This window comes from Acanthaster planci, linkage group LG20, assembly GCF_054643075.1.
Source record: "Acanthaster planci isolate LZ-2023a linkage group LG20, COTS_SCS, whole genome shotgun sequence".
Lineage (NCBI taxonomy): Eukaryota > Metazoa > Echinodermata > Asteroidea > Valvatida > Acanthasteridae > Acanthaster > Acanthaster planci.
The window spans coordinates 382,240-402,548 of record NC_141796.1 but is presented as its reverse complement, the minus strand read 5'-3'; the positions used below and the strand labels follow the sequence as shown (position 1 = coordinate 402,548).

Genomic DNA, 20,309 nt, shown 5'->3' with positions numbered 1-20,309 from the left:
TTATTGGATAAATAGCGCCCTCGTTGGTGAACGCGTGACATTTCGTTTCGATGACATACTGTGTGAGGTGTCGTTGTGTTGAAAAACAGCATTTTTGTCACAAATCTGTGGAAGATATGCTGATTTCTTGGTAAGGAACTGCCCACGTGGTGTCATAGAGCCAAAGCAGATGTAAGTTTTGCTTGTGAAAGGACGTTTGTGACGGTAGTAGGTTGATTTTAGCGCACCAGCTTCCCTTGCTCGACTTGTCATGCCGAGCCAAATAATGTTAGCCTTGTTACGCCCCAACTATAGTATCAGTCCCAACTATAGTTGGGCCCGTCCCAACTAGAGTGCTACAGTTGGGCCGGCCCAACTACAGCAGAGAGGTCCTGTGTGCATGATGTGCCCTGCATATTGTTTGCAAATGTCATGCCATTGGTCACAGAGCTAGATTAACAGATAAGCATGTGAAGTGCCACATTTTTGATGAATTGTGTCAAGTGTGAGACACATTGATTTGGATGATGTTGAGACATTTCCCACAGAAAATGGTCAACAATAGTTAGGCCAGCTCAACTGCAGCACTACAGTTGGGACTGTCCCAACTATACCGGTAGTTGGGACTTATGGTATAGTTGGGGCGTAACACCCTCAAAAGGCTCAAGTCGTCTGCGATTTGAGAGTGCCATGTTAGGGGATGGGAGGGGCATGGAACAGGAACAGATAATGAGCAGTCAAATAAAAATAAATGAAACCGACAGAATGGATTATCATTCTACAGCATCATTTATTAACATCTTTAACGAAAGATTTTAGCATTCAGCATCCACTGTATTACTATTTGGGAGTTACATAAACGGAAAGACACCAACCAACAGCACTCAGCAGGCTGAACATGGCGACCTAGGCTGTGCCAACAAGTTTACAAAAGTGTGAAAAGAGGCCTTTCATTTTTCTATCGGGATTTTACTGACATAACTGAGGACGGTGGTTCAGTACTTAAGAGAAAGCAAGGGAACCATCTGTGACATGTCTGACTCCTTTTCATGCGGAACTGACCACCAATTTTGTTCCATTTTTGACAGAAGAAGGGAGTTATAATTCTCTAAATGGCAGTCGATAGTCGACCATTAGCATGGTTTTGCTACTGTACCAGCATGATAACCTGAACATGCACAGGTGGTTTCCACTTACTGAATTCCCCTTGAGCCCCAATTAGCATTATTAGGAAAGAAACTGAAATGTCCTGCAATGTCATCAATGTACTGCAGACATGGAAAAAAATCAGTTTAAAAAAAAAAAGGGACAATTATGCCTCTTTACGGGACAGAAAAAAACAATTTAGAATGTCTCTGACAGATCTTAAACCCCTGTCGTGGATTTCACCTTAAATTTAAAGTTTAAACAAACATAGTTTTGCTGTTTTCTCTCATTAGGCAGCCGTAAGCCATTGAAACTTTTCCAGGTTTCCAGTCTGTCAAGATGAGTCTCACTATTGAGCAAGTTTTGGACGATGCCAAGCGACTTGTTGACCGATTGCGAGATCACGACAATGCAGCCGACTCGCTGATCGAGCAATCAACGACACTCAACAAGCGCATTGAAGCCATGAAACAGGTGGGACAAATACAGTCAGCTCTCGGTAATACAAGCTCGGATAAGGCGAGACTCTGGTTTAGACGAGTATATTTGCTAGTCCCAGCTGAATTGTGCACATTCCTGTGAGGGATTGGATGTTACGAGGTTTCGGTTAAGACGTGCATTTTTTGTGCACCGGCTGAGTGCAAATCTATTTTTATCTATTTAGCACAAGCTTTCTTGAAGGCAATTTGTCATTCAGCCAGTCCATTCAATTTTGAAAGGTGCTTCTATAATTTGTGCTTATACAGTAGAACAGCACTGCGGTTTCCCTCACTGAATCAAGCTGTGGCAGTTTGTGGCAGCTCTCGAACCACCTGAACACAAGCGAGTTCTGCCAAAAGTGCTACGATATTTAGGACAGTGCTGAACAAAAGAAATCTTTCGTTTGATTCCCTCACCCCCCAAAAATTCCCCAAGACCAAAGTCCCGCCAGGAAACTAATAAAATTTGTGTTCCGTAACCAAACACCCGGCTCAAAACACTGCCCATCTCCCATCATAAAAACGTTACCCGCTCCCCACCGTAATGTAAAAATATTGCCCCTTCTGATGTTGACATTTCTATAAATTCTCAGTTTAAGAAAATCATGACTAAACCGGGGTTTTCAGTCCAAAAATGTTTAAGAAAATAACATCCACAAGCTATGAAGAAAAAAGTGTATCCCTCGCTGATAATATTGCACCAAACCCACATGCCTTCCCAAAATGAAATCCGATATTCGCCCTCTGGTGTCCAAACCACCAATAGCTGGTTTCCTCCCATTTTTATGTGCAACAAGCACAGCTCTGGTATGTGTGGTGTTGGTTACCAACTAAAACGTTACTGTACTTATGCTACGTGTGTACATGTGAATCTCATCACAGCATGCAGGGCCAGGGACGTGTGATATGGTATCGCTCCAAATTGACATGACTGGTGGAAATTCCACTTCTTCTGTTCTTACATTTTATAATTATTCTTTATTACAAATCTTTATTCATTAAACTGTGTCTCACTTTCATAAACAAACTGTTGAAAATCAAATTCACATCACAAAATGTACGTTATGCAGTCGTGTACACATGTACGCTTTACCTATGGTCGATTGGTGATACATACATTGAGCAGGACGGCAGTTTTCGAGTAAGGCGAGGTCTGGATAATATGAGCTAATTTAGTGAGTCCCAAGGCCTTCGTATTAACGAGAGTCAACTGTACAAGGTGTTTTGTTTTACTTGTCACAATTTTTTCTCCACCTCTGCAAGTTCTTCGATAACTCAGCATTTACAAATAGCCTTTTGTGGCATCTATATCAGGTGGGTTTCTGTACAAACCTTCCAGAATCCTGCAAAAAATCCTCCACTGTGCAGGAAACTAATGGCACATTCTTTGTACTTCAACTTTCGAGGGCCATCACGCCCCATGTAAACTAATGTAGTTGGCCTCTACCTTCCTCAATTTACAAAATCCCAAAACGTCCGGATAGATTTTGAACTATTGAAAGATCCACGAGGGGTATGGTTAACTATCTCAATCAACACTGACTAGAACGGGATTAGAACCAGCTACCTGCAAAACAGGGTACACGGTACTCTACCAACTGAGCCACCAAACCCTGTGTTGCTAGTTCATGCAAATTTGTCAGTATCTATGTACAAGGGATTTTGGTTGGATGCTGCTAAACTCGACATGCTCATGAGTCAAGCAATAGCAAGGATTAGGCATACTCCAAACCAGGTGCATAGTAACTATCGAGAACAAACAGCTGGATGCCATGGTTGGTTAGGTTTGCTTTTGAATCAAAACAGTGAGCGAGTTAGGTATTTCGAAAAGGCCAGCTCATTTCATGTGAAATGGTATACGGCCGCGTCAACCCAGTGTGCAGCTATCGCTGTTTCCGTGTTGGGTGTTTCTTTTGGGGCATGCCCTGTTGGAATACCGAACTGGTTCATTTCAGTGAAAATGTACTTAGCCTGTCCTACTTCACCCCCCAGACGTGAGCTAACAGCAGTCGTTTCTTCCCCTAACTTAGTACCAAGAGGACGTAGAGGAGATGAACAGTGTTGCTCGTCACCGACCTCGTTCTGCACTCATCCTGGGTATCCAGCAGGAGAACCGACAGATTAGGGAGCTCCAGCGTGAGAATCGGGAGCTGCGTGTCGCACTAGAGGAACACCAATCAGCATTGGACCTGATCATGAGCAGCTATCGGGAACAAGTGTGTCGTATGCTGATGGCCAATCGGTTTGACCGGGATTGCTTGGAGAAACATGCAGAGTATCGAGAGGTATATCTCCAAAAAATCCTGTCTTTATAGTTTATCAGAGCTATCCCTTTTCCTATAATTTTCATGGGTGTGCAAAATGTTTGCTAGGAGTGGATAGATCTACTCTACACAGTCACCACACAACGTTTGTGCATTTATGTGACTCAACACAGCACACATATAAAGCCAGCGAGATTCGTAAGATTTCTTAGGCATCATTTCAAAATTCCTATTGGTTGACTATAGGACAGAACCATCTGACCGATAACAGCGACTTGTGTTGAGTGAATAATGGAGGGGGTGTTGCTGCACTGAAGCCACACAGCCTTGGAAGTAATGCAATAAAAAGGCATAATCAGTTAGAATTGGCCACTGGAGAACACTTAACCTGATAGCCAACCAATGATAAATGTATCGGTCGGACCGTTCTGTCCGACACCTACCCAATAAGAATTTTGAACTGGTGCCTTATTATTGAGTGTCAGGACATCCAAAAATCTCATATTGACTCAAATTTTAGTTTTGCATGGATTCGTCACTTGATCAAAACTGTGATAATCTCTAATGGTAAAGCTTACGATCTCAGAGGTGGGCAGTGTTACAATATTTTGTTTCTTTATAGAACTCCATGGCGTCTACGGCAAAGATTATTGAGATGGCTGCTGTCATGAAGCAGGCCATTGAATTAGAAGAGAAATCATCGTTTAATATTGAGCAGCAGCTGACAAGATTACAGGTAAGACACTTAGGTCGAGTTTGGGCGGCCTGTTCTTGACACGGGCTTCTTGTTCTGGCACTCGAACAGCAGGAACACGACTCAAGAACACTGTTCAGGAACAGGATCACACCCCACCTCCTCGTCAGGGTTTTACAGGAACACACGGAAAAAACTCGTGAGGTTTAGATTTTTGAACAGCTGCAAAAGTAGAGAGACGGCTTCCAAAGCCATAGACAATGGGAAGTTTTGCAAAATTAACATTATTTTCCGTAACACAGAAATGAATGTTCTTGTTTCTATAGAAAAAAATTCAGCCCATCCAAACATTAACTCGCGAATAACTTAGCCTACATGGACGCTGCCATGTTGAATGTTGCTTGTTACTAACTACCAGCGATAACCGGTTGTTTGTTCCCGGCGTTCGAGCGGCCGACCCGCCGAACAACAAATCGAGCTGTTCGTGAACATACGGGAACAAGCCGCTCGAACTCGGCCTTAGGTAATGGGTCTGTGCATGCACCACAGAGGGCAGTGTTGTAGAGTGCATTGTATTGCACAGTTTCACGACATGCCCATCAAAATGATTGGATGCACGCTGAAAAATCTTTGAACTGTTTTATTTTCAGGTGGAGAATCGTGGTTTGCGCGAGCTGCTTGAGATCAGCCGAGCTGTCCACTTCCCCCACAGCCCCTCCAATCAAGAAGAAAAGAGAGATAAAGAGAAAGATCCCAAATCTACCATTGTCATCAACCGCGAAGGTGCCAATAACCTCTCTGAAAGTAAATCCCCACCACCAAAAAAAGACCAGTCGACCAAAACGAACAGTGGAACGGGTAGCGAAACATTGGCTAACGACTCTAAGGATGTTGGAAACACCAAGGCAAGACTTGTAGAACTCCAAGATGCAGATGAACAGGGGGTCTTCAAAAGAGATACGAGCAGTACGGGTACCGTGGGCGGAGATAAAAAAGGGGATGATGCTGCGCAAGGTGAGGGCGCTATTGATCTGGAGGTGGAGAATGTCCTCAATGATTTCGCGGACCTGACGGCCAGTTTGGATGTTGACGAGGACGGGGAAGAGTCGGAGGCATAGTAATATCGCATGCTGACTGGTGAAGTCCCTGTGCGCACAAGCACGCCCTCAAGAGTGGCAATGAGGAGAGACCAGGCCCACACTTGTCATTTCCAGATGACAATCTGTCCTACTGTGACCTGTATGCATGCACATAGTTGTAACCATGCCTCGTCAGTCCTTATGGATGCTGTCACTAGGTAACAGTGTGCCCTCTGTTGGTCAGTGTAATAATGCGTAGAGCCAAAACTGCATTTGGTAAGAAAGATAAACACTAGCTATCAACAGACGTCATGTTGCATTGTCAAAGGGTATAACAGACTTATAAAAAATCCGGTGACTTGTTCTAGCGAAGTCCTCAGCATTGCTCTTTCAGGGTACAGTCCACTTTCTGAAACACAAACTAAATCTTTCTGGTCCATTATCTTTCAATTTCTTTTCAGTTTTTGTGGGTTAACCAATTATATTTTTATTCATTCCCACAAAACAAAATCACCCCAAAAAGGGATTTTTCCAAATTCTGCTTGCAGCCATTTTTCAAGTGGCAACCCTCAACTTTCTCTGGCACTTAGGACCTTTTTCAACCGTACTTTTTAGCCATTTTGCTTTCATATGAAAGCCCAAAGACCCAGGGAGTTGATCCTGGCAAGGATTTACACAATCTCACCCTTTCGGTGGCCAAACAATCTCCTTCTTCTAAAGATACTGTGGGGGGTACTTTTAACCACTTGCCGCTGGGGGCTCTGGTAGCGGAGCCATAGGCCTTATATTCGTGGCCGGGGTCTCCGAACTCAGACAAAGGGAACAAGGCCCTGGAACAAAACACCATACTCCGAACAAAAGTCTAGGCTGCTGGGCATTACGGACATTTTTCACTCTCAAAAGTGGAGATAATCCAGCCTTGTTTTGAAACAATATACCTCGGTTTGGGGTGTTTAGAGCGAGTGGATTACCACCGGGGACAAAAGCTCTCCACCACTGCTGCAATAGAGGGATCCCAATACGACGCTTTTAGCGTCGATCTGCGCACTTCCGCGTTTGAAAACGAGGCTGTATGTGTTAGCTTCAATTCTGAATACGATCAAACGATTGAAAGTAAGGAGTCAAGACACAAAATATATAAAGGTATGTTAAATTCAGACTTTTCAGGCTGCAAATTTTTGTGGAAGAGTCTTTCAGGATGACTCGACACGTAAAATCAAAAGAAAAATAACAGCAGTTGACCGAGAACTAACGTACCTGCGATGGTTGTGTATCTTGGGCGGTAGGCGTGGTTTAAATTGAAGTGGCATCACACTTACAAACCAGATACTCCATGTACTGTGTGGACTCCGCGGGCGCGCGCGATAAAGTTCAAAACAGAGAGCCTCGGTTTCCATGTAGATATGCGCAGACAGCGCTAATGTGAAATCCCTCTATGAGCCACACAGCACCGCTGCGCGCTAATCTGGCCCCTATTGAAAAGAGGTCAGTAGTGCACTGAGCCAGGCTCGTGAACAAAAGACAGTTATATAACACCACACAATCTGGCCTCTTTTTCCAAGGCTGCAGGCCTGGCTGAAATATTCAGGAGTCAATGAATTTTACCTGTCAGCTTTAGAGTAGTGCCCAAAGGGTCCTTCATTTTGGTATAAACGGCCATTAAATGAAATGATGAATTTTTATAGAATTTGAAAACAGAAAATCTTGAAAAGGACCCGGCATCTTGTCTTGCTCAAGAAAAATCCACCCAGCAGCAAGTGGTTAATGCTAATGAGCTGGCCAGAAATTCTCACTTGAATCCTTAGACTGCACCCTTTGGGTAAAATAATGGTAATGCTTCTTATTTTGACGGCACGACCCTAATTTTTTTTGGGGGGGGGATCGGGGAAAATGTGGCGTTGGAAAAAAAGAAAAGAGAAATATGCTTATTTTATTTTGAATGTGGTGTAAAAAGGTTTGACAGATTTATTTATGCACAACTAGTCTGTGTTTGCTGCACATTGAATTGGTCGCTCATTGAAAAAAGTGCCCTCTAAATTGTTAAACCTACATACCGTGATTTGTAATGCCAAGCATTTTTTTTTTGTTTTTGCCTTACATTGGTTGTCTCAAACTATTTTGACTTGATTCACCTGGCCCAATTTAATGGTACAGTCTCATTTGAAGTAATCCAAAAAATGACATAATGGAACATGACTGTACCTTGTATGGCATTATTTGACTATAAGCAGATAAATTATGCTTACCATAGCAGAAAATCATATTGCCGCTAAGCACTATTGACAATGGCACACATGTAGTAATAGTCGTCTGCGTATGGAGAATTCTATTGTTTTTCACTGACTGAGCAACTTTTCTCTTCAATGTGAAGGAAGTAAAGAGAAGCTGTGTAAGCACATTGTCAGCTGTTAAGCATCACTATAAAAACTGGTCTCTGTAGCTGGTTTTCCAGTGTGAAATAGGCCCATTTGAGGTATGTATACCTGGCTGCCTGACCACCGATGTCAGTATCCGGTTCCATTTATAATTTCAGTTGAACACCCCAAAACACTCTTGAAACTGATTTTATTTCACTTCACAAAGATGAACGAGGAACCTCCTCTAGACGGTCCTGGTTTTGAGCTAAAAACTTCAAATACACACTCAAGACGTTGCAAAAAATACTTTAAAAGACTCGATGATCAGTATTTTTTCCCTCTGTGTCCCGTCAGTCAACCATTTAGGTTAATCATTATTTTTACAATGTAGAAATACAATCTACCATGTCCTCAGAGTAGAGGATAAATCATTAATCTAGAACAAATTATTGTACAATAAATTTTTGTGAAGCAGTTTGGCCTTCTCTATTTTGTTGTTTGTGATGGTTGGTAAACTATACAATCGCCTGATAAAAGACTGATGAAACTATAGCATTTTGGAACATTATGTGCCCTGGAGACGGTTTTGCTAGAAGATAAAAATAATTTACTTGTGAAGTATGATTTTCATTTTGGTATTCTGACATTTTCCAGCATTAAAAATCGTTGGTTCTGATTGTATGTGCATATTTAACACCAAGATTTAGATTGATGATCCAAATGCAGAGCAAGTAGCCTAGTGGATAAGGTGCTGGACTGTGGATCTTATGGTTGTGGGTTCAAATCCAGATGGTGTCTTTTTTTTTATAGTGTGTGGTTTTCATTGCATATTTTCCCCTCTAAAGTTTATAATTATGTTCTAAACCAAAGCAATTAAGGCAGAGCAAGTAGCCTAGTGGATAAGGCTCCTGACTCTGGATGTAATGGTCCTGGGTTCAAATCCAGCTGGTGTCTTTTTTACAATGTATGGTTTTCATTGCATTTGTTCCACTCTAAGGTTTATAATTATGTTCTAAACCAAATGAAGTAAGGCAGAGCAAGTAGCCTAGTGGATAAGGCTCCTGACTCTGGATGTAATGGTCCTGGGTTCAAATCCAGCTGGTGTCTTTTTTACAATGTATGGTTTTCATTGCATTTAGTCCACTCTAAGGTTTATAATTATGTTCAAAACCAAATGAATTAAGGCAGAGCAAGTAGCCTAGTGGATAAGGCTCTTGACTCTGGATGTAATGGTCCTGGGTTCAAATCCAGCTGGTGTCTTTTTTACAATGTATGGTTTTCATTGCATTTATTCCACTCTAAGGTTTATAATTATGTTCGAAACCAAATGAAGTAAGGCAGAGCAAGTAGCCTAGTGGATAAGGCTCTTGACTCTGGATGTAATGGTCCTGGGTTCAATTCCCAGGGTGGGTTCAAATCCCACGTAGTACTGGTACTGGGTGTTTTTAATTTACCTTCTTTTTTCCAAGAAGATAAAAAGTAAAACTCTTTCTTCCAGCTAGCTTTCTAGCTAGCTTGTCCCTGCTGGGGTTTGAACCTGCTTTGGGAAGGTTCTCAACCGTGCGGGTTTCCAACCCAGTGACTTAACCTGTTGAGCCACTTGGGTCCCCCCACAAGAGTAGTAGTTCGGACCTAATATTTAAAGTACAGATTGGTACTTAGTTGATTGCGCAATGTTGAGGTTGGACTCTATGATGTACATGTAAATTGGACATGATACTGTGACGACTGGAATCAAGGCTAAGCACTGAAGCAATCATACAAGCATGAAGCATTACAGGAGTTTATTTCTCAGCAGTCAGACCACCATTCTACTTGAGTGGAATGATAGGCAACAATTTACAAAAATACTCAGCATTGCCCTACATAAACTTCTTTTACCCTTTACATGAAGATCATAAACTTACTGTACAAGTTTCCAAAGAAAACGTGCAATTTGACAAAAACTGAAGTTTGTCTGCTTGATTCCTGATCTGAATATTTACAGGACTTTTGAAAATTAAATCAATACACTACACTTAGTAAGTTTCAAAAAGCAGATTTAAAACATGGCAAGCATCTTTCCACATACACAGTTTGGCTTTAAATTTAAAATGCTCTGCATTTTGAAAATATCAACTTGGATACACATTCTGGAGGGAAGCTCCATTTGAATGAAATTTGCCAGTATCATATTTATGGACAGCTTGCAGGTGTATCTTTGAGATGACTTTCACAAGCTACGCAAAACCTTACCGACTCTTGAAATTACCACAATCAGCATCAGAGCAGCTGATATACATGTACATTACTCAGGAATTGTGCACTGATTTTTCAAGCCTACCAGATCCTTGTGAAAATCCAACTTCTTGAAATTCTTTTGATTTTTGAGTGCAAGAGGAAATGACTCCTTCAAAATGCCACATGTAATTAAAAAACAAATCCTCATTCTGAATACATGGAGTTTCCATGGTAACAATGAGTGCCACTGATGGTACCTGTACAGCATAAATGCACTTTCAATTAAACTAAACTCTAATTAGGATGCCAAAAAAAGAAAAAACAATACATTTACATTAGATTTGATTACAAAATTTATATTGCTCTGTAGGGTAGGTGTCTTGCAGCCCCTACCACTATTAAAAACCGCAGAGAGAGGTCAAGGTAAGGCCAGGGTACCTTTATTCGAGGCTTTCTGGCTAAGGGGAATCCCCGACGTTAAAGGTTACTAAACTAGGCTATTCAGCATGAACAGAGGAAGTCAACAACAGGAGCTGATTGCATTTGGCTGTAAATTTTTTCTCTTTGATTAAGGCCATCGGTTTGACCCCAGGTTAACTGATGTCTGTTTTTTACCCCAGAATATTAAACAAAAGTCTGCTTTTGGAATCTTTTTAAAAATCTTTTTAAAAATACAGTTTTAAGCACTTGTAAGCCTTGTAAAATTGAATTTTTTGGTAAAATACTTTCTGGTTTCCTCCAAAATGAAAAATACAAATTATGTCAATATCCCACATGATTCCACCAGGATTTTAATATATTTTAGACTTTAAAGTCAGCCAGAATTTCAAATAAAGACACCTGTGTTTGAATCAACAGCCTGTAAAACCTGCCACAGCAAAACCTGGATGTCAACATCTCATTCACCTTATGTGCTTGGAAGTTTTTACCAGCACAGCATTTTTCTTTGCGTTTCAATGTGATTAAACAAACCTACATCATTTCCGTTATATGTTACAAAGTATGATGTGTCTTGGCTTAAATGTTAAACAGTGGGAGAGTGGTATCTCAAACCAGCTTGGATTTCTTTCCTTTATATTCTGATCAGCAAAGATCACCCTCAACCGCCATATGCATAGTACTCATTTTATACTAAATCAACTTCCGATTCTTGTGCATAAAACTCTTTGGAATCAGCATTATTACAATATTGTCACACTTGCCTGAAAAATATCTACTGAATGATTTCCTTCGAAAAAATACTTCAGATTGCATTTTAAATTATACAGCATTTCAAGAGTACAAAATCATTACAAAATATTACAAACTGCCCCTTCCTAGCAATGGCCATCTGACCCCACCTGACCCTGCCTAACACCACCTGACCCCGCCTAAACCCACCCAACCCCGCCTAAACCTATCCGACTGTGCCAACCATTCTGTCCCCACCCAACCCCACCTGACCCTTCCCAGCCCCACTAAATGCTGACAATTCACCCCCACCTAACTCAATCCAACTAGACAGAAACCCACCACTACCTGACTACTGCAACTCAAATGTTCAAGATGACTTTTGGGACAATCTCTTTCAACGACTGATCAGCCAGATTTCTCAAAAAATGTGATGAGAATTTGTGACAAAACCAAAGAACAGAAGAAGTGTTGAACTTTGAAGCTCTTCAATAAGGAAGGTAGAGTTAGTTTTGGAGGTTTGCGGTAGCCCCACGCAAGGAGATCTCTTTTCTGAGTATGTGTGGATCTAAATAGGACTGGAGAGTACTCCGGAAGTGTTTGACATCAAAACTCCAGCACCAAGTGAGCTATCCCACCCTATGATGTTGGTGGCCACCTGTTCAGGGCCAGATGGTCTAGTTGCTACATCACACATTTAATATTCCACAGGTTGACTCTTGCAAATCTCTTTCAGGCACTTTAATGTTTGATTTCTTTTCCGATCAGTTTATGGTGAGAAACTTGATCAAAGCTGAGCAAGATATCCCAAATATCTATTCCATTATTCCCATTTTCAGATTTTATTCCACAGTTGGCCAGAGCTGGGAAAGAAATCCAAATATGGATGCCACTCAATTTTCCCTGCAGTGACCTTTAAGCTATCCGAAAGCAATATGTTCTAAAACGTCAAATTTAGCAGTGAAAACATTGAAGCATTCACTAAGCAAACCATTTTTCCGACTAGTCTGATAGGGCATGTACCAAGAGTGTCACGCAGCGTCTGTGTAAGGAAATCTTTCTTAGAGCTGCTCGTATTTCAGTAGACTTTTTCATTTACCTCGTCTTCTGGTTCCTGAGCAAAGGGGAATCCTCTGATGCATCGCTCTGACTGATGGCCTGTATCGGGCGCCCTCGCCTGTCGGGCTCGCTCCGACACTCCTGTTGTCTCATCTGCCACTCTCGGTAGGGGCACGGAGGGAAGTTGGTGGGTCTGTCTTTGGTTAGGAACCACTGAATCAGGGCACCGGTGAGAGATGAGAGAGCCCATGCAGCAAACAGAATGTAGTCTGAAGAAAACATAAACAAAGTCAGATGAGTGAGGGCACAGTTTGGGAACTTTGTACATGCTTTTTGAAGGGAAAAAAATGAAATAGACTCAAGAAATCTGCCCGTCTGTCACCATTTTCACAAGACATCTCGGCTCCCTTTTTTGGGGGGGGGAAATCATGTTCGTTATTGCCCTCCCCTCATCTGCCCTTGAATCAGATGGCAGTGTATCAGCATATCAACCTATAAGTTGCCGAGTACCTTGACAAAGCAATCATTCCAGCTTGTATCCTAGTATTTCAAAACAAGAATTTCTCTTCTAGGAATAAATCTGTTGACTTGAATTTGCCCGAACAGTTTGTGGCCACTATTTAAGGATCTTACTTGGGCTACTTTCAAATCAGGCCTAAGGCACTAAGGGGAGGGGCATAGATTTCCAAAGGGGGAGTCACTGCTGGTCATTGCTGTAATTTGTAACAAAACACATCTGAACCTTATTAAATAATTTGATATAATCCCAAGCAGAGATGGCTTGAAAGACTTAAATGTACATGTAGTAATCATCCAAGGTAGACATGTTTTGGACGAGCCCTGAAAAGGATGTGATCAAGGACTCACCAACAACTTCAAACTGGATGGTGTGATGAGCCTCTGCATATTTGGCTACGATGCCTCGTCGCATGACGTTGTAGAGCACGTAATGAAGGATACCGGTGGTGAAATAGCTGATAGTAGCCAAGGCTAGATACGAACCCCAGACAGCACTGGAGACAATACTCAACTGAGCACAGGTGCAGAAAAGAGGAAGGAAAACATCTCCAAATAAATCTTTGTTACTTCTGAGAGTGGATTCAGCGGAGCTAATGGGGGCCATATTGTTATTGAAAAATGGATTAATTCTTGGGGCCTAATTCAATGGTGCCAGCACAAACTAGAAAGGAAACAACTTTTTTCTTTCAGTTTGATGTTTCTTGAATCTCTCAAAAGCATTAACATCAACTATACTGGCTAGCATAGGTATCAGGCGGGCAAGAGGGACACTTGTCCCCCTTGAGAACATGGGGGAACTTTTAAAAAGGTCGGGAAAAACAAACTAAATAGAAATAAGAGAGGAAATGGGATGGAAGTCACCGATTTGCTCCACCCTTTAATGGGTTATCATAAATTCTCATTTGTCATTTGTCACCAGGTTTGTTCCATTTTTTCCCATTGTGGGTCACAAAATGGTTTGTCCCCGTTAGAAAAATCCTGGTGACGCCCATGCTGGCTTTTAATTTATTTCAACAGTAAAAGTGAAGTCCCTGCAACCAAGATGGCTGCTTTTTTGTGTGTTTGTGGTTACAAAGAGTAGATATGTAATTTCCACCAAGTAACTGAATCATCTTTGGTGAGCAAAATGTAAGAACTTGTTTGGAGAGAACAAACAGACAGGGAAAGTTCAGCATCATTTTCCGAACAGTTTTCTTGGGCAATATGATTTTCAAGATTTGTTTCTTACCACTTTTGGGAAGTACAACAAGACGACAGGTACAATCAGCATCCCACAGGAGAAGGTCAGTCCAAAAAGGGCATTATTGTGGAAGGTGGATAAATTTTCTGAACGGAAAAGAAAACATATATCAAATTCAACTTGTGGAGAGTTTTTGAGGAGAAATTTGTCAAAAGTGAATATAGTTACAAAAAGATGTGTTGTCCCGGAAACGGTCAAATTTGAGGCTGCGGAGTACATGGCAAACTTTGACCTCCACACCGATATTAAGCAGCACATTGGTCATTCATTGTTAAGCATGGTATTACAGTCCATTCTCCATCGCACAATCTTTCCTCTCCTGTGAAAATTAGTGTTCTTGAGATCAGAATTTGTTGCATGCCATTAGAATGTGATAACTACCTTGTGTACGGAGGCTGGTTTAACAAAGAAATGACCCTTTTGGTTGTCATAAACAATACTGCCCTCACCGGATCATATACGGAGAAAACAGCTCGTTTGCTCCAGAATCCTATGTAATAAGTCTGTAAAAATTATACTGATTTCATGGGGGAAAATCTTATCATTTATTTCTTTAGAAAAGTTATAAAAATAAAAACATCCAGTCAAACTTACCGAGTGGAGAGACAAAGAAAACTAAAGCCGACAGCAAGAATCCTAGATTGAGTCCCGCCAGCAACATGGACCAAAGGTACTTGCCAAAACGCCACCACAGTGCAAAATGTACAGCGCCCCCTAGCAGACCAAATGCCCCTGCGATGGCACTCAGGGCTGAGAAAGAAGAAAAAAGATGGATCAAATCTCTCAGAATTTAAACGAGGGCTCAGATCATAAGGAAGAATTTTGAATAAAGAGCTGAACAACAAATCAAATCAAGTTTGACGAGAAGACGATCAAACTGTAGAGGTCAATGAACATGTGAATCCGCCCCGAGTTGAAGTGTACCCCCAAGCGGCAAAAGAAAGACAGATGGTAGTAAGTTTTCCAAGCGGATTCTGGCATGCGTTCTGAGTGTACGCAGAGACCATACCTTTATAAGGAATAAATTTGTTTCACACGTACTCAGCGTATTCCAAACGCGCAATTGATCTCCATTATAAATGCGCGCCTGTGTGGTGAGTACCAAAAAACACACCCTCTTTTGTTCGACTTGGAGCGGATTATGGCATAAGCTGTGATAATTAACTCAACACTTCTTACCAAACGGACTCATCGGAACTTGAGAACCAAAGACCATGAAAGCACCAATGAAGAAAGGGACAAATCCAACAAAGAATATCTCTGAAATTTTAAAGAAATAAAAAATAATGAGACGAGGGCTATAAACAAATCGACATCATCAACAACAAAATGCACTTTGTGTGAAGTAATTCAGAAGGAAATTTGTCCAGATGGTGTAGATCTTCAACAAGAGACCTGAACTGTAATGAAGGCACAATGTGTTTATTGCCCAGCATTCTGAGAATGAAGCTGGACTCCATACTGCACTGTTGTTCAATCAAGTAGGGCATTATATGCGTAATATCAAGAACATTGAGTAATGGGAATGTAAATTATTTCAAATTTCCATCTTTGTTTAGAGTTTGGTGTTGCTTTGGTTTTTTGCCCATCGTGGTGAAAGTTAATTATTATTATTCAAATACCAGAACTTTTTGAATATTCACTTTGCAATAAAAGATTTTAAAGAAATGTCCAACATACATAAGTGAATGATGAGATGAGGGTCCAACTTTCCAAAGATGTAGGCCAGGGGAAATAGAACACTCTTTTGGTCACTCACAGAGCATATGGTCACGCACTATCAAATACATCAGACATTACTGAGCACCAGAGAATGATGCTTATACATAGTTCTCTTTTTATGCGTACGTGTACATGGACCTAGGCTGATGTACAATCGTGTGCACTACCAATATTAGAAAGTTTACGATTGCTCCATACAGCACATGTATAGTAAACTATTGCCCGGCTTACGTGGGCAATAGTTAACTACTACACCTGTACATTTGAATATGTGTGTGGATCTTTATCTGCACATGTTTCATAAAGGCTAAAATAACAACTGAGACATGCTTTTGATCATGAATATGCACGAGTATGATAATGCCCAATCTGATTTTTCATGCTAATATTCGAATACAAACCCATCTTTATATCTACAAGTGAGAAAATGTGCCAAACTTTGTCTCTTTACCATAACTGAAGATGCGATGGCCAAACAGGCAGATGACTAGACCAGCAAGGCCGGTAAATGTCGCAATCAATATGACGCCAAAGTCAACTACGGAGAAAGGCAAAAGAGGAAGGAAAAATGAGAAACAGAAGCAGGAAAAATATCTCAAAACCCACAAATACAGATATACCATCCCTGTCAATCAAATCAGACAATCACCAATTGACATTGATCCATAATCAGCACTCCTCCTCTTCAATAATTAATAATCAATGGTTAATCTTTGATAATCGGTAACGATAACTCATTGCTGATATCAATAACCATAATAATCGATCTTCAATAAAAGTGATCATTCCTCACCAATCATTAAATTAATGATCAATTAATCATTACCGATCAATATTACATCACTGACCATCACAACAATGACAATAACGATCTTTGCAATATTCAGTCTTCAATATTCAATTATCATCAAAAACCAATAATAACTTAATCATCAATAATCACTAACTTTAGCTATCGAAAGCATCACAAATCACAAGAAACACACCCGCTGAGTCTTACCATCATCTTTGCATGCAAGACTGTTATCCTGGAGCTCACAAGAGTACACCACAGCTGGTACATAGGCTGCCTCAGTGCCAAAGGTAGGATCAGTCACAATAACATTGTAAATAAACCCACGACTCCGATAATTCACCTGGTAAAACTCTGTGATGTCTTCCTTCTTGAAAGTCTGGATCTGTTATAATAGTTACAGAAAAAACAAACACCTAATCCTTGAAGCACATTGATCACGCCACACTTGATTTCAAAGGCAAAAAGCTGAAACATTTCTGCAACTCTGCAGCCTGGAAGAATTTTCCAAAAGCAAGATTTGAGGCTCTGCATGACTTGATTTACAGATTTACAACGACTGAAAAAAGAATAAGGGAAAGGCGAGTCCGGTTGATGTAGTTGGTTCTTTCCTCGCTTTCTGCCTCTGCGGTCCTCGTTCCATTCCTACCACATGTGGATTGGTTTTCAGTCCCTACCTGACTCTGTGGGTTTTACCCAGAATATTCCTCTGGGGTTTTCTTCCCACCTCTAAAACTGTGAGGCTGCTTCTCATTGTCTCCTCTCTACAGGTTTCTTCAGCCTTGCAAGCTACAGTGCCAAGGGCACTTTTGAGGAATCCTCGGCGTCATTACCAGAAATGATTAATAATAATGATAACAAAAAAAGCACACTACTAAAAAGGGCAACACATGTAAACAAAAAGTAATGACAAATGAGAAAATGGCTGCCAAATATGGTACTTAGAAGGCGAGACAACAACACAGTACACGGCGGTTTGATTTAAAGATGGCTGGGTGAGTTCTGACAAGGAATTCAACATCTGTACCATGGAGAGGATCAGTGAGTCTTTGTTTCTTTGAGTTCTTATTCACAGATTGTTTAGTTGCCACGTGTTACTCAAGGTATGCCCTGAGTCGACAGATAAGCAGATATTTGTTTGTTATCAAAGGCAAGGAATTGCGTGAAATATTTGTCAACCTTCATCACCTCTGTGCTTCAATATTTTCTTACCTGTTCTCCATATTTCCTGATGTCGCCAACCCTTGACATTTTCATCATTTCATCAAAGAATGTCTCATTGTCAAACTCCTGCGCCCCAAGATGGCGCACATAAAGGGCATACATGAGGCGAAATCTGAGTGATGTCGTACCAGAATCGCAGGACGATGGGATGCTGCCCCGTTTCATGCCTACATTGGCTGCAGCAAACTCTAGAAGAGTGATGTTCAGGGAGCTCGTGTTGTGAAGGTGAAGGTTAGGATCATTCTCAAGATCAAATTCCTGGTTGCAAGCACCAGGAATCGGAACTAAAGGAGGAAGCAAGAAAGAAGTCTTAACAAACATATATGCCCCACCAAGCCCAGGGTTAACCCCACAACTGTCATTTTGGCTTGCAAACAAGATCTGTCTTGTTTTTGTGACCTTTACCCTTGACCTTTCAGGCTTAAATGCAAAAGGCTTGTGGGATTACCAAAAACAATGCAGAAGCCATGTATTTGAAGTTGGTTGCTTCATAGTTAAATTGATGTAACTATAGTTGGCATTTAGAATTACAAGTTCACTCATCTGGCGATATAAAGAGTGCTGTTGTAACAAAATATGCTTTCAAGAACAAATTCCAAACTTCCCGTCCCTTGAAGTCTTTTGATATTCTTTGTTTTTCCAGTCCTTTCATTCTGTTACGACATAAATACACTTTCTTTACACTGGACATAACCTGTTGAAATGACTCAATGAGATGGAGATCGGACTCAGACCTGATTCAGGACTCAAAACTCAAAGTGCAATTAATAACTCACCCAAGCTGGTATTTGAGCTTTGGTACGGCAAAGCAAATAACTGAACCGGAACAGTGAAATTCCAAGACGATGTCAAGAACCATTGGACAAGTTCCTGCCCAGGTTCCAAAACTGAGACCAGTCCAACGTCTGTGCCATTGATGGAGTAATCTAGCGTCGGGTTCTGGGTGAGCGAGATCTGTACAGGAATGTTGGGCGTCTGGACAGTCAAGATGAGAAATGAAGTCGATGGGTCCACGTGGTCCAACTGGATGTGAAGTTTTGCAAGTGGTGGCAGATTGCACTGAGTTGGAATTAATAAGTTGAGATGAAGACGGCCATCCAGACCATTAATACACTCTGAAGATTGGGTACAAAAAAAGCGGAATTAGTTACAAGACAACCCCTCCCGATAATAGAAAAGGATTAGGCCTAGGTAAAAAATGAAATATACCGGGCTTAAAGAAAGCAAAATATGTACTGTACGATACACGAAACCAACTATTACACAGTCATACCTGTAGATTATGAAGGAATGGTGGATTTCCTGAATTTCTCAATACGGCAAAATGTTGATACTAACCCAAATATATCTCTCAATTTTCTTATTCCACAATAAGATTTGAAACTGAAAGGAGGCTAATGTTACACTCATCATAGGTTTTGGACTAGACCATTAGAATGAATATCCTGGATTTCCGTCCACTGCCCGCATACCGCTTAAACAGCTTTCAAAAAAATGCCGTTATTTTCCAAAAAGTTTTATTTCAGAAAAATCATTGTTGTTCCCATCGGGAATGGTTAAAACATGGCTGCAAAGTAAATCGGGAGTTCGTTGTGTGCCCATGTACAAACGGCGTGATGCAAGACGGTTTGAGAGCTAGTCTACTTTCGAGGTTGGTTCCCTTTGCATGGATACGTACTCGCTATTGATGCGCAGTACACCAACTAATGAATAATGAAAAAAGTCTCATGGGTTTCAAAACTGTCGAGACGGAAATCCGGGATGTTCATTCTCATGGCCCTACCTACATGACCTAGGCCTAAGTCATGTGCATTTCTACACTTAGACCAACTGTAACAAGTTACATTTACGCCTAGTCCCATTCTACATGTAGGCTCAGGATATTATCTCGATTACCATTGATCACAACTATTTTCAAAGGAGGAAAGTTCTATAGCCTAATCTTGAGATCTTCAGTGCGTGCCACGAACATGATGCGTCATCATGTCATGAATGAAAGTGTCATTTCATGAGGCTAGCATGCCTAGGCCTAGTTAGGCCCAACAACATGCCATTTGATGAGGAAAAGTTAGTAGAGTTTATTTTTAAACACAATTAGACCCCTACCATCATGAAGAGCCACTTCGGTTGATACTTGAATTAGCAACAAAAAAACAAACTCGGAAAAATGATAAACTTTCATTCTGACACGATTTGGAGAACAGGACTCGACCCGTGACTGATTTATTGCCTCGCTAAACCGCGCCCTCAGTCGGCACAAGTTGTACCACTCGGAAGAATCAAGACTGCCTAACGACTTATTGTCAAGTCTATGGATTCATTTCTACCCCACGATTAGGCCCTGTACTATACCATGAACAACTT

At 41.1% G+C, this 20,309-nt stretch overlaps 2 protein-coding genes across 4 annotated transcripts; one reads left to right on the top strand and one right to left on the bottom strand.

Moving 5' to 3' along the window:
• The first annotated feature begins 8 nt into the window (after positions 1 to 8).
• Positions 9 to 8,472, top strand: fgfr1op2 (FGFR1 oncogene partner 2). Of its 2 annotated transcripts, none has more exons than XM_022228115.2 (5): positions 9 to 130; positions 1,419 to 1,599; positions 3,635 to 3,889; positions 4,491 to 4,604; positions 5,213 to 8,472. In XM_022228115.2, exons 2-5 carry the CDS (start codon positions 1,465 to 1,467, stop codon positions 5,678 to 5,680), a joined length of 972 nt encoding a protein of 323 aa, XP_022083807.2. In that variant the 5' UTR covers positions 9 to 130; positions 1,419 to 1,464; the 3' UTR covers positions 5,681 to 8,472. The 2 variants fall into 2 exon arrangements, with proteins under 2 accessions (XP_022083807.2, XP_022083806.2); XM_022228114.2 differs by having other exon boundaries at positions 12 to 171.
• Positions 8,473 to 9,757: 1,285 nt separating this feature from the next.
• On the bottom strand, positions 9,758 to 20,207 carry tm7sf3 (transmembrane 7 superfamily member 3). Of its 2 annotated transcripts, none has more exons than XM_022228069.2 (10): positions 20,052 to 20,207; positions 18,722 to 19,060; positions 17,934 to 18,229; positions 16,929 to 17,106; positions 16,380 to 16,466; positions 15,386 to 15,466; positions 14,801 to 14,956; positions 14,195 to 14,292; positions 13,315 to 13,477; positions 9,758 to 12,716 (listed from the first exon to the last, which is right to left on the bottom strand). In XM_022228069.2, exons 1-10 carry the CDS (start codon positions 20,125 to 20,127, stop codon positions 12,484 to 12,486), a joined length of 1,707 nt encoding a protein of 568 aa, XP_022083761.2. In that variant the 5' UTR covers positions 20,128 to 20,207; the 3' UTR covers positions 9,758 to 12,483. The 2 variants fall into 2 exon arrangements, with proteins under 2 accessions (XP_022083761.2, XP_086986723.1); XM_087130597.1 differs by having other exon boundaries at positions 9,758 to 12,660.
• Positions 20,208 to 20,309: the final 102 nt, after the last annotated feature.